Raw genomic sequence first — 26,339 nt, 5'->3', positions numbered from 1 at the left:
AGTGTGTCCCCCCCCTCAGGAAAAAAACAGAAAGCATAACTTGCTAAAATATTTCTCTCAATGAAATGGCTTGAAAACTTGATAAAATTTCAAATATCATGACTATTTCCCATCTGAATCTGAACTCTGGTCTAAAGATCTTCCACCGTTCTGTAACTGTCATCAATTTGGTCTTGTTGATGGATTCAAAGAAACTGAGAGGAGTCAACCAGTTACATCTTTCTAATTTTTTTGCCATGCAGGGATGTTGTTCCTGTTTTTGGGTTTTTTTAAAAAATGACATCTCTGCTGAACTGTATAGTCTTGGCTGTCTACAAATGCATATGCTTAGGATTAAGGAGGATATACTTTAATTCTGTAAAATAGCTTAGTTGATAAACAGTTTTGCCACTTTTCTAAATAATGTTTGTTTATACTAAATAGGTTTTTTGAGTTTATTGAAGCAACCTGGTGAAAGTCTCTTATTTCTTGATAGAGAAACAAATTGACCATTTTTCGTGATTAAATCAGCCATTTACACTTTTGGTAAGGCTTGTGGAGTAATGGAGTTTGATTACCAGTGCATTCTCCTGTCAGAGACCCTTATTCTGAAACTGTGTCCCCTAGTTCTAAAACCTACAACCATAGAGTCAAACAGCATGGAAACAGACACTTGGTCCAAGTCATCTGTGCCAACCAAATATCCTAAACTGATCTCGTCCTATTTGTCAGCATATGGACCTTATCGCTCTAAGCCTTTCCTATTCACATACCCATCCAGATACCTATTAAATGTAATCAATCTAGCAGCTCCTTCCATACACTCACCACCCTTTGTGTGAAAAAGTTGCACCTTGGGTCCCTCTTAAATCTTTCCCCTCTCACCTTAAACCTATGTCATAGGATGTACAGCATGGTAACAGACCCTTCGGTCCAACCGTCCATGCCAACCAGATATCCCAACCCAATCTAGTCCCACCTGCCAGTACCCGGCCCATATCCCTCCAAACCCTTCCTATTCATATACCCATCCAAATGCCTCTTAAATGTTGCAATTGTACCAGCCTCCAGTTTTGGATTCTCCCACCCTAGGAAAAGACCTTGGCTATTCACCCTACTCATGCCCCATGATTTTATACACATCTATAAGGTCACCAATGCTCCAGGACAATTGACTCCTGTAAGCGTTTTGGATCCTTCAAAATTTTGTTGTCCCTTTTGACCATCCAATGAATTATTTCCATAATGTCTCTTGACACCATCCTGCTTTAGTCCATAAGATGCTGAAACCCACATCCATAGCTCAGTTACCTCTAGATGACTATTACAACACCCTCGCTGACCTCGACCTCCCGTGATCTACCCTTTAAACATCAGCTCATCCAACTTTGTCCAAACCTCACACCAAACAAAATTTACCCTCCACCCTGATCTTACAAACTTGCTTTGTTTAAACAATGCATTGAGTTTAAACTCCTATCTTTCACTTCAAATCGGTCAATAGCTTCTGCCTTCTCTATTTCTGATCATCTCTGAATCTGTAAATTTTCACTCTCCTTTGTGTGAGTTTGCCTCTGAAGGGCCTAACTCCAATTTTAAGATTATGCTCCTTTATTCTTTATTCTGAGTTAACATTTTGGGTTCAGTGAGCTTTCTTCAGAACACTCTGAAGAAGGATCATTGGACCCAAAATGCTAACTCTGCTTTCTCACCACAGATGCCGCCTGACCACCTGTGTTTTTTCAGCATTTTCGGTTTTTGCTTTTGTTGGGATAATCCTTACGCCTCTTATGCTGGTCAGCACATTGCTTCAGTCATCTTTATCTGGATGCTTCCAGTGGTTTGTAAGAGATACAAAGGTGGCTGGTTCACTCAAAGTCTCTTAGTTAAACTACTTTTCAGTTAAATGTCACAGCTACAAACAGCTTAAATGAAGGTCGTTTTCTTCAGGTTTACAGGGAGCACTGACTGCAAAGAACACAGTTAACTGTTCCTCGGAGCTGGGGATTAAAAAAAACTGAGCATTCCTTCCTTTATGTAACTTATTCCCACTTCCAAATTGACCTGTTCGCCGTCAAAAATATCTTTGTCATCGATAACTGGTCACTAGTGCATCGACCAATCTACGTTTTGTTGCCAACAAAAGTTGCATCAGTGCACCCCTCAACCTCAAATCTTGTGCATCTCCCACTTCAATTCCTGCTTGTTCAGCAATTATAGAGTCATAGAGATGTACAGCATGGAAACAGACTTGACATGGTGCCTGCAATGGGTATCAGATTACATGCTTTCAAAATGTACAGCTACCCTTTCAAACATTGGTTTAAAACAGCTTTTTCTCATTTCAGTATTTTATAAACAAATACAAAATTAAAAAAAAAATGATTGTGACTATTGATACTAGTTGAAACTGATGGTGTGCTTTTATTCCAATCAGACTTTTGCTAAATTGGATTTCTGCTGGGATCCTTCCCCTTCCCCAATTACACATTTGTCATGTGATTGATGTAGGTGTTGGTCTCTTGCTGCACGGATATTGGTGAAAACTGTTCTTCACATGAACAATTTTAGCAAATCTGGTCAGTAGCAATCATTAGTGTGAATCCTTAGTGTGAGGCTGATCTCTTTTCATAGTTGCTCCTCCTAATACCTGAACCAAAATACAAATAAATAATGAAACTATCATCAATAATTGAAAATACCCATGTGGCTTGCTAATGTCCTTTAGGTCTGCCACATGTAAAATTCCAGGCTTACAGAAATGTGGTTAATTCTTCACTGCACTCTTAAGTGGTCTTTTTCTTCTGGTTTATGGGGAGCTTTGACTGCAAAGAACACAGTAAACTATTCAAGGGCATTTCGAGATGGGCAACAAATACTGGCCTTGCCAGTGATTTCCACTTCTTTTAGAATTGGGTACATGCTGGCTGAAATCGGTTAACTGTAAATATATTGGGTTGATGCATGTCTGTGGCATTTGCCTTGTTTTATAAAGATCTATCTGACTTAACATGATTTGAACCCTTTAGGATTCAAGGGCCATTATAAATCATCTCAGTACAAAAGCAAAATAGCTAAATATCCGCCAGTTAATAAAATCACACAACACCAGGTTATAGTCCAACAGGTTTATTTGGAAGCACTAGCTTTCAGAGCACTGCTCCTTCATCAGGTTGGAGGCACCTCCAAAAATATCAGCCAAGCAGCATCTATGATGCAAACAATGCCAGCTGACCTGAATAAAATTGTGCTGTCAATTTCACCAATGTCCAATAGAACAGTTGCAGAATTTTGATTCTGAGAAATTGCTGCAACTACTTGGACAGGTAAAATAATAACCATCTACAAAATACTGTCAAGTTTGATTATTAATTAGAGAACTGAAAAAATGATTGAATATGCCTCACTATACCCTCAGGCAGTGTATCCAGATCCTAACTATTCACTGCATATAAAAGTGGTTTCACTCATTTTTTTGTTTTGTTTGTGGATCACCTTGTCTCTGTATTCTCTGGTCCTTGACCTTTGGACCAATTTCAAGTCTCTATCTACCTTGTCTAGATACCCCTATTCTTGTAGTCAACAAAATGACACCAGGTTATGGTCCACAGGTTTATTTGAAATTGCAAGCTTTTGGAGTTCAACTCCTTCCTCAGGCATGGTATGGGAGGTATAAGACACAGTATTTATAAGCATAAAGTTAACAATTTTAAAACTAATTGCCCTTGTTGAAACTTTTAATCAATGAGAATATAGACTGCTGATTAAAATGTAAAATCCAGATTCCTTTCAATACTTTGTTCCGAGATCATTAAAGTTTTTATGAATATCTCAGGTTAGTCAATTAGATTCCCTACAGTGTGGAAACAGGCCCTTTGGCCCAACCAGTCCACATCAACCCTCCGAAGAGCAACCCACCCAGACCCATTTCCCCTCTGATTAATGCACCTAACACTATGGGCAATTTAGCATGGCCAATTCACCTGACCTGCACATCTTTGGATTGTGGGAGGAAACCCATACAGACATGGGGAAATTGTGCAACTTCACACAGTCGCCCGAGGAAGGCTGGAATCGAACCTGGGACCCTAGTGTTAACCACTGAGCCACCATGCCACCCCAAAGGTTTAGGTGTGAGGTCCTGCTTCAAACCTGTCTGAGCCGAACCGACCAAATAATCCACCTCATTATTTTGAACACTTTATTATCCAATCTTTCAACTCCTCTAAGGTCAAAGGTTTTTGGTTGAAATGTAGTTTTTCTATTCTTCCTGCCAAAGTGAACAGATTCTCATTTTCACACGACACTCCATCTGTCAGATTATTTTTATTAGAGTATTGGCCCTGAGATCTTTCACACCTGCCAGCCTCGGCAGAGTGGGCCTCCTACAGTGTTAAAATTCGCCTGTCAAATGCAAATTTCTTTTGGATTTTATATAAAATCTGTGAAGGCCATTTGCTTCAGTTTCACTTCAGAGCGGCTCTTAAACTGATCAACTTTCCTGATTCCGAGGCCACACTAACACCCACAGAAAATTTATTTTAAATAAACATCAGAACAGAATGCAGCTCAGAGAATGGCCGCATCGGACCCAAAGGGAGAAAGTGCGAGCTGGTGTAACCCTGACAGAGTTCAGCTCCATATTGACGGAAGTGTGTCCGTGGTGGAGGAAGGTATTGAGTGTCGGACCGGCGGAAGTGTGTCCGTGGTAGGGGAAAGTATTGAGTATCGGACCGGCGGACGTGTGTTTGTGGTAGGGGAAGGCATTGAATGTCGGACCGGCGGAAGTGTGTCCGTGGTAGGGGAAGGTATTGAGTGTCGGACCGGCATGGAGGTCGCTCCAGGGAAAGGGAGACGCGGTAAAAATGAAGATAAAGGTAAAGGAGGCGATAGAAGGGGAATTTGTGAACCGAAACAATTGCAGATTCTGCAAATCTGTAACAAAAACAAATTGCTGGAGATCAGAGCGGGTCAAGCAGGTGGTGTGGAGGAGGCAGCATTTATATAATAATGGGGAGGGGGAGGGGAGAAAGAATGTTAATAGTTCAGATTAAATGATCTAAATGGCAGAACGGCCAAACCGCCCAAACACCCCCCCGCCCCCTCCACACTTCATCTGGTCTCGAAACATTAGCTTGCTCGCTCTCTGTGGATCTATTGTGGTTAAAATTGAGTCACCTGAGTCCCTTCATCCAGAGCGAGGGACATTGAACCAGCTGAACCAGATTTTCTGAAGTGTTTGTTGCGGTTTACTTTATTCTCATTCAGAAGTTGATTCCTGAAATGTTCCTCAACAGAGTCACTCATTTGAACAAACATCCCCATCGCTCCGTGACTTAAAGTACAGCTGAACTGTGTTTTTCCCCTTAAAATTTATCTTCATTTGTCTCCACCACCACTTCGGGTGTCCAGATCCTAACATTCTTTATCCTATTGTGCCAGCATTGATACTTTTCACATTCATCTTAAATCAGCACCCTCTGGTTCTCAATTTTTTCACCAAAGGGGATAGTTTCTCCTATTTACCTTACCTGGACTCCTCTTGAATTTGAACACCTTGGTGAAATTTCTTATCAACTTTCTTTTCACTAAGAGATTTGCCTCAGCTTCTCCAATCTTTATTCTTTTTGGGCTGTGGGTATCGCTGGTAAATCTGACATTTGTTGCACATCCTTTGAATTGTTTCAGATGGCACATAAATCACAACCAGGAGTAAGCCATTCAGCCCCTCAAGCCAGTTCTAATATTTAATAAGATCACAGCTGCTCTGACTGAAACCTCAAATTCAGACTCACAGCTACGCTTGATAACCTTTCAACTCCTTGCTGAACACCAAACTCTCTGCCCCTACCTTAAAAATATTCTAGGAATCTGCTTCTACTGCCTTTTCAGGAAGAGCACTCTGAAGAGATGTGACCTCTGAGAGGCCGGTTAAGAATCAGCCACATTACTCTATGTCACATGTAGGCCAGATTGGGTAAGGACAACAGATTTCCTTCTCCAGGTGGGTTTTTACAACAATTGATTAGATTTAGAATCATAGAGCACGGAAACAGACCGTTCGGTCCAACCCGTCCACGCCGACCAGATATCCCAACCCAATCTAGTCCCACCTGCCAGCACCCGACCCATATCCCTCCAAACCCTTCCTATCCATATACCCATTCGGATGCCTTTTAAATGTTGCAATTGTACCAGCCTCCACCACTTCTTCTGGCAGCTCATTCCATGTACGTACCAACTTCTGCATGAAAAAGTTGCCCCTTAGGTCTCCCCAATATTTTTCCCCTCTCACCCTAAACCTATGCCCTCTAGTTCTGGACTTCCCCACCCCAGGGAAGATACTTTGTCTATTTATACTATCCATGCTCCTCATGATTTTGTAAACCTCTATAAGGTCACCCCTTAGCCTTCGATGCTCCAAGGAAAACAGCCCCAGCTGATTCAGATTCTCCAACCCTGGCAACATCTTTGTAAATCTTTTCTGAACCTTGCAAGTTTCACAACACCCTTCCGATAGGAAGGAAACCAGAATTGCATGCAATATTCCAAAAGTGGCCTAACCGATGTCCTGTACATCCACAACATGACCTCCCAATTCCTGTACTCAAAACTCTAACCAACAAAGGAAAGCATACCAAACACCTTCATAATCCTATCTACCTGCGACTCCAAAGTCACTTTGTTCAGGAACACTCCCTAGGACCTTACCATTGAGTGTATAAGTCCTGCTAAGATTTGCTTTCCCAAAATGCAGCACTTCATTTCTCTAAGTTAAACTGCCACTTCTCAGCCCATTGGGCCATCTAATCAAGATCCTGTTGTAATCTGAGGTAACCTCCTTCACTGTCCACTACACCTCCAATTTTGGTGTCATCTGCAAACTTACTAACTTATAACTCTTATGCTCACATCCAAACTATTTATATAAATGATGAAAAGTAGTGGACCCAGCACCGATCCATGTGGTACTCCACTGGTCAAAGGTCTCCAGTCTGAAAAACAACCCTCCACCACCACCCTCTGTCTTCTACCTTTGAGCCAGTTTTGTATCCAAATGGCTAGTTTTTCCTGTATTCCATGAGATCTAACCTTGCTAATCAGTCTCCCATGGGGAACCTTGTCGAATGCCTTAATGGAGTCCATATAGATCACATCTACTGCTCTTCCCTCATCAATCCTTTTTGTTACTTCTTCAAAAAACTCAATCAAGTTTGTGAGACGATTTCCCATGCACAAAGCCATGATGACTATCCCTAATCAGTCTTTGTCTTTCCAAATACATGTACATACATTGTAGTCACCATTACTGAGACCAACTTTTAATTCGAAATATTACTGGTTGACTTTAAATTTCACCTTGGGATTTGGGCCCACTTTGCCACTGCATTGGCCTAGGTCTCTGGATGACTAACCCAGTGACATTACCACAACATTTGTGGGCGGCACGGTGGCACAGTGGTTAGCACTGCTGCTTCACAGCGCCGGAGATCCGGGTTCAATTCCCGCCTCAGGCGACTAACTGTGTGGAGTTTGCACGTTCTCCCCGTGTCTGCGTGGGTTTCCTCCGGGTGCTCTGGTTTCCTCCCACAGTCCAAAGATGTGCAGGTCAGGTGAATTGGCCATGCTAAATTGCCCGTAGTGTTAGGTAAGGGGTAATATATGGGTGGGTTTCGCTTCGGCGGGTCGGTGTGGACTTGTTGGGCCGAAGGGCCTGTTTCCACACTGTAATGTAATCTAATCTAATCTAATCTAATCTAATCTAATCTAAATCTAATCTAATCAGCATCGTCCCCCCTCCTCTTTCTGCCCACTCAACTGAATTTTCCTCCACCTTTTCTAAACGACAATAACATTGACTTCACTAGTTTCCTAATCTCTCCTCCCCACCCCCCTCCCCCCTCGTCATTCTGGATTCAGTCCTGCAACTTGGCACCGCCCTCTTGACCTGTCCTACCTGTCCAAGTTTCTTCCCACCTATCCACTCCACCCTCCCCACCGATCTATCACCATTACCCCCCATCTGCATCTACCTATTGCCTTTCCACATACCTTAGCCCCATCCCCACCCCCACTTCCATTTATCTCTCAGCTCCCTTCCCCCTCCATATTCCTAATGAAGGGCTTATGCCTGAAACGTTGACTCTCCTGTTCCTTGGATGCTGCCTGACCTGCTGTGCTTTTCCAGCGCTACACTTTTCAACCCTTCACTTCCACCGCAGAGTGTGATGCTGAGGGTTGGACACAGTACTCCAGTTGAGGGGGAACCAGTGTTTTATACTGGTTTACCAAGGGTCATGCTAGCTACAAGACTTCCCATGATGGTCTCCTATGAAGAAACCGATCAGGACTAACTTGCTTTTATACTCCACCTCTCTATATATTCCAAAATGTAGTTTGTCTCTTTATCCATATTAACATTTCATCTTGAATGTTTTGTGATGGTATACCTTAGGTCTCTGTAGTCCTGCAGCATCTTTATTTAATAATGCATATCCTCATTTTTCTTCCCTGAAATGTACCATTTCACACTTTGCTGCAATAAATGACATTTATCACATGTTCACCTGCTCTCTGGCTGCATGATGTCTGTAATATTTTCATAGTTCACAATACTTTCAAGCTTTCAATTTGTGACCTGTACATCCAAGTGTAGCCCACTCATCTAGGTCATGACAAAGTAGTGGCCTTTGTACTGAGTGCTTGGGGATCCCACTATAAACCTTCCTCCTGTTTGGAAAATAACATCATACCAATATGTGTTTCCTGTTACTTAGACAATTTGGTATCTGTGTTTCCATTGTCCCTGTTATTCCAGGGCTGCAAGCTCGTTATGTGATATTTTATCCAATATCCTTTGGCAGACCATACAAGCCACGTCACCACAGCAACCCTCTGTTACCTCATCCACAAAGTGTTTTACAAATCTTGGCTTTATTAATCAACATCAGGATAGATTAAAGATGTTGGGACTGATCTCCTTGGGAAACAAAAGGAAGTGTAGACAGAGTCATTGGAAGGAAGGCTGCTTTGCGTGATGGACTGGGCTGTGTTCACAACTCTTCATTCCTAATAAAGAGCTTATGCTCGAAACGTTGACTCTCCTGCTCCTTGGATGCTAGCTGACCAGACACCAATCTCCAGTATCTGCGCTCCTCACTTTCTCTGTGTTCACAACTCTCTACTTTCCTGAGGAAGTGGTAAATATGGGGACAATTACAATGTTGAAAAGACATTTGGATGGGTACATGAATTGGAAAGGTTTGGAGGGATATGGGCCAGGAGCAGGCATGTGGGACTAGTTTAGTTTCGGATTATGTTTGGCATGGACTGGTTGAAGTAAAGGGTCTGTTTCTGTGCTGAGGGGAGTTAATAGAAGTTTTCAAAATCATGAGCGGGGAGTAGATGGGAGAAGCATTCCCCACTTGTGAAAGAAAAATATTGAGAGGGTATAGATTTAAAATGATGTGCAAATAAACCAAGGGTATTGTGAGAAAGAACTTGTTCAACGAGTAGTTAGGGTATGGAATACCTGGAAATGTGGTGGAGGCAGGTTCAGTTGAGGCATTGGATGATTATTTGGATAGAAATGGTGTGCAGGGATATGGGGAAAGAGCAGGAGATTGGAACTAGATAACAGAACCGGTGAAGGCATGATTGGCCGAATGGCTGCCTCCTGTGCCGTAGCCATTCTGTAACTGTTTGTCCAGTGAGTGTTAATTCTTTCCCATTACCCGCATTAAACTGACTGGTCTGTAGTCACTGGATCTAACCCCACACTCTTTTTGAACAATGGTGTAATAGTTGCAATTCTCCAGTCCTCTGAGACCAGTCCAATATTGAAGGAGATTGAGATTATGGCCAGTACCACCTCAGTTTCCTTCACTACTTTCATCAACACCCATGTGACCTATCAGCCTATCAGTACAGCCACCCTTATTGCATCTCTTCATCCATCCAGGTTCCTGTTTCACTATGACTTTAGTAGGAACATCTTCATTGGTAAAGACTAATCGAAATTTCTCTCAGTATCTCAGCCTTTATGTGCTTTAATCCTTAATTAGCCTTTTATTCTTTTCGCCCTTTTACAGCTTGTACACTCATAGCGAACTTTTGGATTTTTTTTGTTAGTTGCTAGTCTTTACTTATTCAATCTCTTCTCTGCACTTTTTTCACTTTCCATCTCAACTTTTTAAGTTCATGCTGATTTTCCCTTATATGACAGCTATCAGATTGCTAATATATTTAATTTTACTAATTTGTCAATCTTTCGTAATTTGGGGAGCTCTCACTTTGGCATAGTACTGCTTGGCCCCAGTCACAATGTACCTTGCGTGCAGATCTTTAATTCCACTTTGTCTGGGTCCTATCTGTTCTCAATCCACTGAAACTGTCTCCCCTCCAATTTGAGATTTTTATTTTCAGTTGCTCCAGTCTACCTTTTTAATGCTCTGATCATGGTTCTCTGAGGATTCCCTGACCTGACATTTGCCCCAGACGTTTCCTGAAGAATACCAATGAGGAATCATACTGTTCAGAAGACACTCTTCAGCCCATAGTGTTCTCCTGACACACTCTGTAACTCTCCTTCCTCTCTGCCTTTTGCAATATTACTATCCTGATCTATATTAGGTCAATAATATCCCCTATCACAGGGCTTCTCAAAGTGGGGTTTGGGACCTCGAGTTCTGAGGCAGCAATGACTTACACCACTGACACAAATTCTCACTAGTCTTCCTCTCCTCCCTTCTTGCCCACCTTTACAGCCCACTGACTGAGACTGTCATTTTATAAGCCTTGAAATGGCATTGGAAGCAGTGCCTCAGTACAATGACTCTGGACAGAGGAACCACGATTATCCAAGTATCGGATTATCCGAAGGAGATCTCGAGGTCCCGAGAGAAACATTGCATCAAAGAGGTGTTTCCAACACTAATCGTGCCTTTTGTTTACAATGATTAAAACAAACGCGGCTTAATGAAACACTGCTGAGAACAGTCCTGGACATTGATGGGAGTCCAGGTACCGTCTCCAAATGACTGACCTCCCGCCTTCTCCCTCCCTCCCCACACACTTTCCCTTGAGTTCGACACAGGGGTATACCCTAAATCCCCCCTCCCCAGATAATCTCTCCAACATTGTCGTGTACAGGGCAAAGGTGGAACCTGAGAAAAAGTTGCAGTAAAAAGGTGTGTGTGTGTACTATTTGGAGACTCCTACCACCAAAGGCAGCAGAAGTCTTACTGTTGGTGTCCAGTCCAGCTGCCCCAGAGGTTGGGGAGTACGGGGAGACGGGGTTGGGGGGAGGGAGCGAGGTCTTGCACGCGGTATGCTGCTGCCTAGTCTCCTGAACTAGGAGCGGATTTAGCAAGTGCTCGCTGTGTCAATCCCATTGAACTGATTGGGGGGTGGAGGCTTCAGCGATGCTGCAGGTCCCTTACACACAAGTGTGTGTGTCTGCTCAGAAACAAACCCTGAGATGGAGAGAGGGAGCAAGGCAGACAGATCAAGGAGAAAGGAAACTTCAGAAAACTCTGAGCCCCAGAGGAAAGGCATTCAATCAATTAACCGAATAATCAATTATCTGAATGAAATGCTGCCCACCCATCTCGTTTGGATAATCAGGGTTCCTCTGTAGTTTGTGACTTTCTGTTGCAATTAATGTGATTCTCTAAAGACTGTAATTTGCAGCATGTCTCCTCCATTGCACTAGTCAGTGGTCTGTACCAGACACCCAGTGGCATAATTGCACCTCGACTGTCTCTTCAACAGAGTGTAAGAGAGAAAATGGTCTGAAAGAACATCTCAGCCCCTTCCAATAGTCTTATAAATTCCTCCACTTGTATAAATGTTGCTGCAGTTGTTACAATTATGACAGCTGATGTGTACATAGGACTTTTATTGTACATTCTCTCAAAATGTTCTCTCACTCTTGCTCCCTTTCTTTTTCTCTCTCCCTCTTGTGCTCTCTCTCTCTCTCTTTTTTTTTTCTCTCTCTCTCTCTCTCTCTCCCCCTCCCCCTCCAGGTGCGCATGCGCTCCCCCTCTCTGCCTCATGCTCTCTCTGAGCCTGACTGGGAGCCAAGTCCTACAGTTGAAAGGGCAGTGAGAACAACGTACTGCAATAGTCAATCCTTCTATTTCTTTGTCTTGAATTTAAATTATTGTAATAAATATTGCCGAGTATGTAGAGAAGTTGGGTTGGTGACGTGTTGTAAAATTTCTGTTCTGAAATGAATGAGCTGTTTGATCTTAAAACATTTCTTCGGTAAAGATCTGCCAAGCATCTGTCTGAAGGAAGGTGGTGTTATAATCCAGAAACCTGCGTGATTTTCTGGTGATCAGGGTTTGCATCCCCTCATGACAGCTGGGGAGTTTGAATTTAATCAATATCTGGTTTTAAAAGGGAGACAGTGAGGTCTGCAGATGCTGGAGATCAGAGTTGAGACAGCGTTGCTGGAAAAACACAGCAGGTCAGGCAGCATCCGAGGAGCATGGAAGTTGACGTTTTGGGCTGGAGCCCTTCTTCATCATGATTTTGTAAACCTCTATGAGGTCACCCCATAGCCTTCAACACTCCAGGGAAAACAGCCCCAGCCTATTCAACCTCTCCCTATAGCTCAAATCCTCCAACCCTAGCAAATCTTTTCTGAATCCTTTCAGGCTTCACAACATCTTTCCGATAGGAAGGAGATCACAATTGCACGCAATATTCCAAAAGTGGCCTAACCAACATCCTGTACAGCCTGCAACATGACCTCCCAACTCTTGTACTCAATGCTCTGGCCAACAAAGGAAAGCATACCAAACGCCGCCTTCACTATCCTATCTACCTGCAACTCTACTTTCAAGGAGTTATGAACCTGTACTCCAAGGACTCTTTGTTCAGCAACACTCCCTAGGATTTTACCATTAAATGTATAAGTCCTGCTAAGATTTGCTTTCCCAAAATGGAGCACCTCACATGAGTAATAAATTTCTGCAAATGAATAAACTAAAAAAAGGGAATAAATAAATGTACTACACCCTACTACAACACCGAAGAGATTTGATTATTGCTCAAATTTTTCATATTTAAAATCTTGCTGCATTCAAAAGGGTTTCTAATTTACAAAGCTGTTGAGCAACATGTTTCTGTACTGACTCTGTGTGAAGGGTGAATGTTGTGTAATTTGTAGTTGCTAACCAGTGCGTTTTATTCCACAGTGGATGAAACGGAGCTGCTGACAGTACCAGAAGGATGGAAGGAGGAACCATTCACCCGAAAGGACAATGCTTATGGCCTGTTGGAGGAGAGCAGTTTTGCTACTCTGTTCCCTAAATACAGGGAGGCCTATCTGAAAGAATGTTGGCCTTTGGTACAAAACACTCTGAAAGAACATGTAAGCCCCTCTCAATACTCTCCTTACCTTTTACACCTGTATAAATGCCGTTCCCATTGTTCTCATTATGACAGCTCATGTGTAAGTAGCACTTTTAGTGCACAATGTCTCAAACAAAATTGACGCTGTGTCACAGACTGAGATATTAAGTCGAGCAACCAAAATCTTGCTCAAAGGCTGAATTTTTAAGGCAGAGTCTTTTAGAGATAAAAAGGTTTACGGAAGGAATTCCAGGCCTTGAGAATGCAGGCAGGTGGTGGTGGTGGTGTGTTAACGATTGGGAATTTGCAAGAGTCCTGAATTGTAGGAATGTGGAGATCTGAAAGGTTTGTAGGGCCTCTGGAGGTTATAAAGGTATTTCAGGAAATGCATCATTATCTGGATAGTGATTTCGTAATGGCTGGAGATGGGACAAAAGGCAGTTACTGGTAAACTGTTCAACTCTTCATCCCAGGTGATGTAGTCTTTTGTAAGGTGTATGACTGACATTAAACCCCCAAACTTATGACCTCTTACAATGGAATACCACATCCTGTGAGTATTACACCATCCTGACTTGGAACTGCATTGTTTTTCTTCATTATGGTAGCGTCAGAATCCTGGAACTCCTTCCTAATTAGCTTATTTATTGCTTGAAGGAGGTGGTTTCACCACCATCTTCACAAGGGCAACTGGAGATGGGGAATAAGTGCTGACCCAGTGAGCAATGTCCAGATCTGAAGAATGTATTTTCAAAATGCAAGACTGAAAATATAGATGCTGATGTATAGGGGGAGAATACTTTTGGATATTGCTGATTAGAGAGACATGTTGTTGTTCTCATCGGGGCAAACGTGAATAACAAATTATAAACAATCACAGTTTATACTACAGGAGAAAAGTAGAATGACTGGTTGGTAAATTGAGTGTGAATGGCTAAGGTATTGCCATTCTCTTTCTCCTTGACAACATTAATCAGAGTGCCATTGCCAACTAATCATTCCCCTTTTCTCCTCTGGTGCATATTGTTGTGATCCTTTTGAAATGTTGTCATTCTTGTGTTTGTCCTGATTGATATGGCTACCAAGCTTTGACAGGTCTCTTTTTGTTTTTAGCAACATTCAAGTTCTTGTTTTGTGCAACTGAGTGCATCTGACCTTACATCCTATCATTGCACTCAGTGTCTTAGAGTCAAGGTCACAGGATTTTCTTGCATTTGAGCAAGCTTCAGATTTAAACGGGCAGGACAAGGTGCCAGGCAGTTCACCCTGGAATGTTCAAACTAATTAAACTTAGTGTTTTGTTTTTCAAAACAAATTACTTAATGTTTTTTTTAAAGTATGAAAATGTTACAAGGCAGTACACACGAGGATGGTGGGATTAGTCTCAGTTGATGCAATTTGTTTGGATTTAACTCTGTTTTAATCTTGTCTTTAAGCCCTGTAACATTGTTAATCAAGTTTGAGATTTTTAGTATCCATTATTTAGTTAAAACCCTGCAGGTGCTGAATATTCAAAATAAACCAGAAAATTCTTGACACTCATTAGGTCAGATATGTGTGGAAAGAGAAACAGAGTTAATGATTTTGGTAAAGCTTAATCCAAAGTAAAATGTTTATTCTGATATGCAAAATATTTATATTTGCTTGAACACATAGTGGTTATCATCTCTCATTTATTTAGTATATTACAGCTACATTAGATTTGATTGAAGGCAGTATGACTGTTTCCACCACAAAGAAGACATTCGATCCATATATCATCATTAAAGCCAGGGATTTTATCAAGCTTTTGGCGAGAAGTGTTCCTTTTGAGCAAGTGAGTAGCACAACTACTGAAGAGAACCTTTAGCTGAATCAGTGATGACAATATCACTTTACTTTGAAAGCAGAATACACAAGGTAAAAATGATATTTAAAATGAGCGTTCCAAGAGAGAAGTACACACCAAACATTTGGATGCCTCTCCTCATTACTTTGTCATTTATTTTAGTTGCTGGAAGTTTCTGAGAGAAAGAATCTGAATACCTGGGCAGATCTTGCAACTTGCACACAGACTTGTAAAACAAACCTTGTGTGTCCTGTTTCATGTCGATGGAGATAGATGTTCTGACCTGGATATTTGGGGTGTTGAATTGTAACTTCTTGTTTCCTGTTCTAGGCTGTCCGTGTTTTTCAGGATGATGTGGCATGTGACATCATCAAAATCGGATCGTTGGTTAGAAACCGGGAACGATTTGTAAAAAGAAGGTTAAGACTTATTGGGCCAAAAGGATCAACGCTGAAGGTAACCAGACTGCTGCTTCTTGAATCTTTAGAAAATAAATTCCCCTGCCATTGAACAGTGAATCTTCCTTCTCGTAATTCTTGCACAGCTTGGATACAGGAATGATCTCCAAACCGCAAGATGGTTATTACATTTTAAATGAACTTAGTAAGTTCCTTGACCACAATTTATTTAACATGCATCTGAATAATCTGATTGCAAATGTGAGAAGAGATTGTCAGTGTAATCATTTAAAACTAATGTAACTGGGGACAACATTCTATTCTGGGGGGAGGGAGGGTGGAGAAAGCTCATTTGGTAGGTATAAAATGTTGGTCTCTTTTACATTCTTGCAAATGTCCTGATATTGTAGAGAGTCAATGAATTGTGTCTTTTCTTAGCAGCACTCAATTCCTATGGTACCAAATAATTATTTTAAAACGAGTGTTTGGATAGTAAGGATCATCTGAACCTCCCTTTACAGATGACTACACTAAGTATGTGTGAGTAAGGAGAAATCCATGCCTGACACTTCAACTGTAAAGAGAAAGCAGCTCCATAATCACATGCTTGCTGATGGTTTCAGTTGAAAAGTAAATGTCCTGAGGTTCAATTCAGGCAGCAGAGTAGATTGAACATGCAGCAGTGGCTTGGGACAGTTTCGTTTATATCCAGTTTGTGTAAAGGAATGTTGGTGGCCAAAGTGTTTGGTCTTTTGAATCTTGGGTTTATTTTTCTTCCCCCACCTTAGCTTCTGTTTAAGAAGGGGAAAGCTGCCATACTGTGCACTTAAATAACAAAGTTAATTAGTGGTGCAGGGTGGGATTGGGGTAAGAGAGGTGGACATAGAAGATGAACCATTTCATCACGATAGTGAAGGGTAGGACAGTGATAAGCAGGCATATTCCTCCTGTTCCTTCGAGATGTAACTTTGTAGTATGTATGCAGAAATCCTCTTGCAAATTTATTTTATAAATACTGAATTTTCTGAAGAGTTATGCTGTGGAAATGGTTTTCATTTGAGCAAGGAACCACCTGAGAGTTGATCATATTACAAAAAAAAGTGATTAAAACAACAATGGTTATGTAGCTCTGGAGGATTGTTACACCCAACTGAGTTTCACTTTATCTTTTGAGAAGACTTTTAATTGATTTTTGTGTTAGAGTGTGGGAGTAAACCTTTGGAACATGTTAATGGCTTTTTCTTGGTACTGCATACTGCTGGCTTGGGCCATGAAGAACACTAATGATGTTTGGCTGTTCAACTTGGCTTGTGTTATGGGCCCCCTGGAAATTCAAATAATTGTAGCTGATTCTAAATTTTTTAAGAAGCTTAGAAATCAACAAATTTTTGCAGATTAAATTTCATGATGAAACACTTCTGCTTTTCTCTATTCTGCGAAACTCCCTGATGTGACTGAGTCACCTGAGCCTAGTGGGTAATTTCTTTGAAAGTGAGATGTTTTGCAGAAACATTTCATCTTGCATTCCTTAGGCTGCCTAGTCTCTCTCAGAATTCAAAAGAAACATGTGATTTCCTCACAGTCCAAATTCTGGAGAAGATACGCTGAACCACATTATGAGCTTTTCGTTATCTTAAGTCAGTTGTTAGTGTACCTTTTGGTGCACTCGGTGTTTGAAATAGTATGCCATTCTTTTTTCCATAGCAACTTGGCCAGTTATTCTTGACGTGGTGCTGGAAAAACACAGCAGGTCAGGCAGCATCCGGGGAGCAGGAGAATCGACGTTTCGGGCATAAGCCCTTCTTCAGGAATGATTCCTGAAGAAGGGCTTATGCCCGAAATGTCGATCTCCTGCTCCTCGAATGCTGCCTGGCCTGCTGTGTTTTTCCATCACCACATTTTTCAACTCTGGTGTCCAGCATCTACAGTCCGCACTTTCTCCCAGTCATTCTTGACTTGCCAACAAGTCAGCACCTTTCTCTCCTGTTGTACAAATTGTTTTGATATTTGAATTTTGGCAATCTTGCATTTGTCATAGAGTAAAACGTCACAATACTGGTCCTCACCCTGAACAATTTCTCCTTCGAAAAAGCCACTGCGACATTAACCGCCTCAACCTGTCTACCCCACTCCAACCTCTCACCCTCACAATGCACAGCCCTGCACTCCAATCCCAACTTCACAATCAAACCAGCAGATAAAGGGGGTGCAGTGGTAGTTTGGCGCACTGATCCCTACACAGTGAAGCCAGATGCCAATTCGAAGACACCTCCTCCAACCGCCATGACCCCACCCCCATCACCAAACCATCATCTCCCAGACCATACACAACCTCATCACCTCAGGAGATCTCCCACCCACAGCTTCCAACCTCACAGTCCGGGAATCCCGCACTGCCCGGTTCTACCTCCTTCCCAAGATCCACAAGTCTGACCACCCTGGCTGACCCATTGTCTCAGCATGCTCCTGCCCCACTGGACTCATCTCTACCTACCTCGACACTGTCCTATCCCCCCTAGTCCAGGAACTCCCCACATACGTTCGAGACACCACCCACGCCCTCCACCTCCTCCAAGACTTCTGTTTCCCCGGCCCCCAACGCCTCATCTTCACCATGGATATCCAATCGTTCTACACCTCCATCCACCATGACCAGGGCCTCCAAGCTCTCCGTTTCTTCTTCTCCCGACGTCCCCAACAGTACCCTTCCACCAACACTCATTCGTTTGGCTGAACTGGTCCTCACCCATAACAATTTCTCCTTTGAATCCTCCCACTTCCTCCAGACGAAAGGGGTAGCCATGGGCACACGTATGGGCCCCAGCTATGCCTGTCTCTTTGTTGGCTACGTAGAGCAGTTGATCTTCCATAATTACACCGGCACCACTCCCCACTTCCTCCTCCGCTACATTGATGACTGCATCGGCGCCACCTTGTGCTCCCGTGCGGAGGTTGAGCAGTTTATCAACTTCACCGACACATTCCACCCCGACCTTAAATTCACCTGGACCATCTCTGACACCTCCCTCCCCTTCCTGGACCTCTCCATCTCCATCAATGATGACTGACTTGACACTGACATTTTTTACAAACCCACCGACTCCCACATCTACCTAGATTACACCTCCTCCTGCGAAAATGCCATCCTGTATTCCCAATTCCTCCACCTCTGCCCTATCTGCTCCCAGGAGAACCACACAACACACCAGATGGCCACCTTCTTTAAAGACCACAATTTCCCTTCCCTCATGGTTGAAGATGCCCTCCAACGCATCTCATCCACGTCCTGCACCTTTGCCCTCAAACTTGACCTCTCTAACCGTAACACAGACAGAACCCCTGGTCCTCACCTTCCACTCTACCAACCTTCACATAAACTGCATCATCTGACATTTCCGCCGCCTCCAAACAGACCCCAACACCAGGGATATATTTCCCTCTCCAGCCCTTTCTGCTTTCTGCAAAGACCGTTCCCTCCATGACTACCTGGTCAGTTCTACGTCCCCCACAACCCACCCTCCCATCCTGGCATCTTCCCCCCCGACTCCCCCACCACAGGAATTGCAAAACCTGCGCCCTCACCTCCATCCAAGGCCCCAAAGGAGCCTTCCACATCCATCAGAGTTTCACCTGCACATCCACCAATATAATTTATTATATCAGTTGCTCCCGATGTGGTCTCCTCTACATTGGGGAGACTGGACGCCTTCTCGCAGAGCACTTTAGGAAACATCTCCAGGACATCCACACCAATCAACCCCACACCTTATGGCGAAACATTTCAACTCCCCCGAGATATGCAGTTCCTGGGCCTAGTTTACCACCCGATGCCTGGAGGAAGAATGCCCCATCTTTAACCCCTGACCTGCTGTGCTTTTCCAGCACCACTCTAATCTAAACAGACCCTTCAGTCCAACTCATTCATATCGACCAAGTTTCCCAATCCAAACTAGTCCCACATGCCTGCATTTGGCCCATATTGCTCTAAGCCTATATTATCTATGTACTTGTCCAAACGTATTTTAAATGTTGTAACTATACCTGCATCTATTTCCCCTGACAGTTCATTCCATATATGAACCAGCCTGATGCTGATGAGCGTAAAATAAAAAGCTTCTGTAATATTTTTACCAAAATTCAAGTTCCATGCTACTAAGAGCCTGTCAGTTAAAACATTTTTTAACTAACAGCCTGGTGTTGGGGGCTACCCTTATTTATTTCAGGAAGTCAAAGCAATTCGTAAAGCTTCAATTAGCAGCCTCTGAGAAACAGAAGACATGATACCCTCACAAAATAACGTCTTCTGAGTTACCAGGAGCAGATCAATTGGTGATGGGGGTGCTGTGTTTGCCAAATGTCTGTTATTGATGGATTCATTCTATTGTGTCCCCTACTCATAGGCTTTGGAGCTGTTGACCAACTGCTATATCATGGTGCAGGGGAATACAGTGTCTGCTTTAGGACCACACTCTGGACTGAAAGAGGTGAGTAAATTGGATTGAGGGTGTGCTGTACTTTTCTTTTCAATGCTGTTTATAACTTTGCGTTAGCTGTTCGATAAACCGCTCTCTGTACCTTTTTATATTGAGTTTTTATTCTTCAGTGCAACTCTATCTGGCTTGTTTGTGAATTAGGAAAATAGTTTCAAAATGGCAATGTTCAGTCAAAAAGAAATTAATGCTTGATTAGTACTTATATTGCTAAAGGCTGCACAGAAGACTCCTAATACTTTGTGAATTGGCCTGGCTAAGCACTCAGCTTTAAGCAATCACTCTGAAGCTCCATTACTACATTGGCCAGTAAACAAAAAAGGCCCATCATCTTCAGGATATGTGGAGGTGAACAGTAAATACAGCCTTGCCAGTGTGAGAACAGCTAAATATAATTCAGCCTTTTACCACTAACGGTTAAACATTAATGTATTAATATTTTCACCTTTCCAGGTGAGAAAAGTAGTCACCGATACCATGAAGAACGTACACCCAATCTACAATATCAAGGTATTAATGAAGTGAAATTTCATGATTGTTACATTGAATCTAGTCTGGCTCTCTGCCAGCGATCAAATCGGTCCAATTCCTCTTTATTCCTGTAACCCACAAATTTCAGTGAAATACACATGCAATTTCATTTTAAAATGATTCATGTCCTCTTCTACCACCCTCAGAGGTTTAGATGTTCAAGTCATGGCCACTCACCCCCTCCAATGATCTGACTAAATAGCAAAGCAGGCACCATGGCCTACTTCTGCTATGTACACTGTACCTCTTACCAAAAACCTTTTGCCTGTGTCCCTTTGCCCCACATAGTCGGTATCGGGAACAGTTTTTTGTCTGCTTTATCTCTGTCATTATCTTGCATAGCCCTATCAGCACCTTGATATCTGTAATGAGAAATCCTGTGTGTTCTCAGTGCTCTCCCTGCGTCACAGGGATGCTGAAATGAAATGGGGGGAGGGATAATATACTGGCATCTTTTGAGAATTGGTTAACAGACAGAAATTGGAGAGCGTAGAAACAAGTAGATCGTTCTCTGGTTGCCTGTGACAAGTGGGGCACGTGGGGTCCTATCTATTCGCTGTCGATGTTGATGATTTGAATGTGCTGATTGAATGCAATATTTACAAGCCTTCAGGTGTCACAAAACTAGGTGGAAGTGAGAGTTGTGGTGCTTCAAGAACATTTGGAGAGGCTAAAATGTTAAGACAAAAAAAAGGCAGATGGAATACAATGTGGAGAAGTGTGAGGTTATTCATTTTGGTGGAAAGATATATTTGTTTAATGGTGAGTGGTGAACTATAAAAGGGTCTGGATGTCTGTGTTGGTGGGTGACCAAGTTATCAGGCAGATACAGCATGCATTAAAGGAGGTAAATGGTATGTTGGCCTTTATCACAAGACAATTTGAGTAAAGGAATACAAGTCTTATTGCAGTTATATTATAGTAACTTGGTGAGACAGTACCTGGAGTATTGTGTACAGTTTTGATCTCCTTACAATAAGGTTTACTTACCAAGGAGAGAATGAAACAAAGGTTCACCAAACTTAATTCCTGAGTTGCAGGGGCTACCGTGTGAGGAAAAATTAAATAGACTGGGCTTATATTGTCTGAAGTTTAGAAGAATGAAAGGAGATATACATTCCTGTTAAGTTTTTCTGCTGCTCAAATCTCCCTTCCAGAACCAAAAGTCAATGTGTTGGCAGCTAATTGCATAGAAACTCTGATCAGCTGGGCAGTGAAGAGGGAATTGTTGGGTGTGTTGAAGAATTTCAAACATGAAATTCTTAGGTGGGTCGACAGAGTGGATATGAGATGTTTTCCCTGGCTTTGGAGTTGAGTTGGGAGTGTCTAGAACCAGGGAACATAAGTGGGCAAACCTTTTAGGACTGAGATGTGGGGGGAATTTCTGGAATTCTCTGCCTAAAACTGAGATCGTGGATTTTTGCTTAATGAAACATCACAGGGACAGTGTAGGAAAATGGCATTAAATCTCCTTCGAGCATTTTTGATTACCCTTTATGCTGCCAGCATGATTCCCTGCTACTGGAAATAATCTTGTTTCTCCTCTTTAACCTTGATGCTTATGGAATTTTGATTCTGTCAGTCAGTCAGTACTGGCCCACTCTTTCAGTTTTCCTCAGCATTTTTCCATGCCATAGACATTGTGTTTGTGCTTTGCCTTTACCTGTTTTGTCCAGCATTGCCCCAGTAATATGATTTGATATCGTTTCCTAACCTAGGAACTCTCTTGATTTTAATGAATACCTTTGTTTTTGGTGGCCTGTGAACCCACTCATTTTCGTTCATTTTGTTCATGTTCATTTTCTTCTTCTACGCAGAGGATAATACTTCAACTTAGTTTACATTGAACATTATTTGTTGTATATTCTCCCTCAGTTTGCCATAGCCCTTTTCATTTAGTTTTGTAATGGATCCTAAACTGAGATTACAGAAGGTCTGGTTTTAACTGGAAATCACAGCATTGGAACCAGAAATATTAGTTCCGAGGAAAGGTCTTTGATCAGAAATGATAGCTCTGTTTGTCTGCACACAGATACTGCTTAACCTACTGAGTATTTCTGGCATTTAAATTTAGACTTCTGGATCTTGCTTTATAAAATAAGAAAACCAGAGAGATCTTTTCTCTGTAGATTTGTTTCCTTCGGGTTGACTGTTCACGTCTTTAACAATCACACTTGCATGTTTCAACTGCACAAGAAAGCTCTGTTCTTTTCAAAAAGACATTGATGATTAAACGTGAGTTAGCGAGAGATGCGGAGCTTAGAACACAGAACTGGGAGCGGTTTCTGCCAAAGTTCAAGCACAAGAACCTAAGCAAACGGAAACAGCCGCAGAAGAGGAGGGTGAAGAAGGAGTATACACCTTTCCCACCACCACAACCAGAAAGCAAGGTAAGTGCTAATTGCCCGTTTTAATTTTCTTTACTCCTTATAGGCACACTGGGCTGAATCATTCACTGATAGACAAGGCGTGGTACATTCTCATCTCTCTGATATCCGAATGTTTCCTAAATGCTTTCTCAAAATCACCTCTCACCAATAAGTGCACCATAAATGATCTCTGCACTGGGAAGCACTACGTTTCATCGGGACTAAAGTCCTGAATCAAAAGAAAGAAAATGATAGCTAGCTCACATCTCAAACCGCTGTGTTAAATTGGAGGATACTACTTAGAGATGATATGCAATGGCAAATATTAAAACAGGAAAGGCGATTGGATCATGGCTAACAAGGGAAAGTAGGAACAGTATTAAATCCAAGGAAGAGGACAAAAGGATTAACTAAAAAAAGTAGAATTGAATAAGGTGAATATGGAAGTAAGCCTGCAGGAAACATACAAACTGTTTTAAAAGCTTATATAAGTATGTGAAGGCAAGTAAATGTCCCTTTGTCCCCTTAACCTGTCTAAGATGGCACACTGTCCTTCTGCCTTCACAAAGGAGGACACAATGTCTAGTAATGGCAGCAATTGCAAGAAATCAGAGAAGTTGGCACTAAAGGCTGATAAATACCCACGGCCTGATAATCTACATCCCAGAATAGTTAAGTGTCCTGGGAAGTGACAGCTGCATTGGCGGTCATCTTTCAAGATTTGATAGACTTTGGAGCAGTTCTTATAATAATGAAGGGTAGTTAATGGAACTCCATTATTTAAAGAAAAGATAGAAAAACCAAGGTCTATTTAGCCAGACGTTGGTAGTGGGGAAAATGCTAGAATCCATTGTAAATGATTTAATAGTACAGCACTTTGAAAACAGCAGGAGTGTATAGAATCAGCATATTTTTATGAAAGGGAAATCATGCTTTCCCCTTCAGCATTAGCTTTGGCTGAGAGTTCAAAAGCCTGCCAATTCTGCACTAAATTATACTTTTAATGAGGTCCTGAGAGACTGTAGCCCTTTGTACAACCCACCAATTGGAAGTCCAACAGCCGGATAAGTGATAAAATACTTTGATTCTCCTGATCACTGAATAATCTCAAAGGTAAAGGGAATGGATGTAAGATTAAATGTGAGAGGATTAAGACAGGACAAGATTTTTTTTGCCCAAGATTTGCTCTCCTGAACTGTGTCCAGCAAAAACACTTATTTGGCCATTTAAACAAAATCTGACCATAGCAAATGCCCAGTGTTTGTAATGGATGTTGGAATTGTTAACTTTAAGCAGTATGTGGTCGAAGGACAAGGGAATGTAGTTTAGAATGCTTTCAGTCCTTTGACTCAAATTTCTGATTGCATTGTTTAGGAAATGTTTTACTATATTCATTTTAAGTTAATCTTATATTTTGAGGGTTTGTATTAAAGGGAATAATTATATTTCCCTGTCTGGTACAGTTGTGCTTTAGGGATTGTTCTTAATTGTTTGCTGAATTTATTGTCCAGATTGATCAGGAACTGGCCACAGGTGAATACTTCCTCAAAGAGAAAGACAAGAAGAAGAAGAAATTACATGAAATAAAGGTATGAATGTTGAACACTTTAATTGTTACTGATGGGGGAAATAAACACTTACCAAAGCCTGAGGGTGTGAGTTCAAGTCCTACTCCAAACATCAAGTCTGACCCTTCCAGATCAGTACTGAGGGAGTGCTGCATGAGAAATGCTGTCTTTTGGATGGAGTTGAAACACCCAACGACATGGGAGAAAAGTATGGTGGCCACCCTCTGTGTCCTGACCAATATTTAGCAGTTAGTCAACATCACCAAGTTTTTTGTTACATTATTCAGATTTGCTGCTACACTTTCTAGACGTGATTTAGCTTGTGCAAATGTACACAAGCCTTATGTGCTGCAAAGATTTTACGCAGGATGGTTCTTCATAAACGTATATTGTTTTGTAAATATTTACCTAGGTAAAAGAAGCAGAGGCAGCAGCGAGGCGAAAGGAAGAAAGAAATAAAGCTTTTATTCCTCCTAAAGAAAAGCCTGCAGTTAAAGTAAAAAAAGGTAACTGGTTTTCATTTTGTTTATACAATTACAGAAGTTAACCAAGTTCTGTAGTTTCCATTTAATATAAAATTCATTGCACATCATTCCACTAGATTATAGACTATTTTGTAAGTGAGGAAGGGCAAATGAATATAGCCCTCTCCACTCTCTGAAATGTGTTCTCTGATGGTTAAAGACTCAAAAGGGGGAGGCCAGGTTTTAGTCATCCCTATGACATGTTCTCAATTAGTACTCCATTTTTATAATTCTTCTATTGGACCTAAAAGTCCAGTAAATGAAGTCATGCTGTCTTTGACAGTATTGTGTTTTTCCTTTGGATTAGTTAAATCAGTTGTAAAACCCAAATGATAAATTCTGGTCCTCTGTACAATCATTTGTGGTTAATTATAGTGACATGCCATGAATAAAACAGTAGTTCAATGGTTTTCCTCTCACCTAAGTCCCTTTGGGCCTTGGTAGTATGATGATTAAATACATTATAGGTAATATTTTCCTGGAAAACCCATGTGGGATATTGGTGTTGATCCATATAAAAAAAAAACAGACAATAAAGATTTGTCAGTAAAGCTTACATGACCAGATCTGTCTGCTTTTGCTAACAAGTATACTCTCATTTTCTTTTAGCTGCAGAAACAAAAATTAACATTCAAGCTCTTAAAGAAAAAGTAAAAACTGCCAAGAAAAAGAAGCTGGGAGCCCCAGCTGTGGAGGAAATCACTCAGAAAATAGCTCAAAAGAAGAAGAAATAAATTGATTTTTCCAATTCTCCTATGCTTTTGGCAAACTGTTGGAATTGGATAATTCTAACAATGTCATTCCAGCAGGGTCTCACCACTTTAACTGTTACATACAAATGGCCAAGGGAAGCAGCAGGCTCATGGTTCTGTTCGTGATTTCCTCATCTAATTAGACTGTTAAGTACTTCTATCGGCGCAGGACTCCTGACAGGATATCAGAAATGACAATATAGGTGAAGAAGAATCCACATCAATCCTTGTACTACACCTGCTTTTAACAAAGAGTCAGAGTAAATCTCAAAAACAGAGTGTGTTGCAAGATTGCTTGGATCCTAACCTTAGAGATATCCATTGTTTCTACAGAAATGAGATGGAAAACATTCTCCATAATTGGTGTTAGAAACAAAACCTCTCAATTACAAATCTGTGAAAATGTGGTTTAGGATTGAATCGATGTTAAATGTTTAGAGAGATTTCTATTTTGTACTGGGGGTTTAATAGCATGAAGTGTTTTATTTTGTAATTGTTCATTAAATGTGCTTACAAATGGCATGCTGTTTTAGAATCA

At 41.6% G+C, this 26,339-nt stretch overlaps 1 protein-coding gene across 3 annotated transcripts; it reads left to right on the top strand.

Annotated features, from left to right (window-relative positions):
* Positions 1–4,679: 4,679 nt before the first annotated feature.
* Positions 4,680–26,323, top strand: krr1 (KRR1 small subunit processome component homolog). Of its 3 annotated transcripts, none has more exons than XM_043709820.1 (10): positions 4,680–4,697; positions 13,185–13,360; positions 15,023–15,157; positions 15,500–15,625; positions 19,968–20,051; positions 20,511–20,567; positions 22,808–22,978; positions 24,469–24,546; positions 24,938–25,031; positions 25,659–26,323. In XM_043709820.1, coding segments are annotated over exons 1-10 (1,047 nt in total). In that variant the 5' UTR covers positions 4,680–4,696; the 3' UTR covers positions 25,784–26,323. The 3 variants fall into 3 exon arrangements, with proteins under 3 accessions (XP_043565755.1, XP_043565754.1, XP_043565756.1); XM_043709819.1 differs by lacking the exon at positions 4,680–4,697 and adding an exon at positions 4,756–4,856; XM_043709821.1 differs by lacking the exon at positions 4,680–4,697 and adding an exon at positions 4,767–4,787.
* Positions 26,324–26,339: the final 16 nt, after the last annotated feature.

This window comes from Chiloscyllium plagiosum, chromosome 19 (assembly GCF_004010195.1).
Source record: "Chiloscyllium plagiosum isolate BGI_BamShark_2017 chromosome 19, ASM401019v2, whole genome shotgun sequence".
NCBI lineage: Eukaryota > Metazoa > Chordata > Chondrichthyes > Orectolobiformes > Hemiscylliidae > Chiloscyllium > Chiloscyllium plagiosum.
The sequence above is the reverse complement of the archived record's forward strand: the minus strand, read 5'-3'. Positions and strand labels throughout refer to the sequence as shown.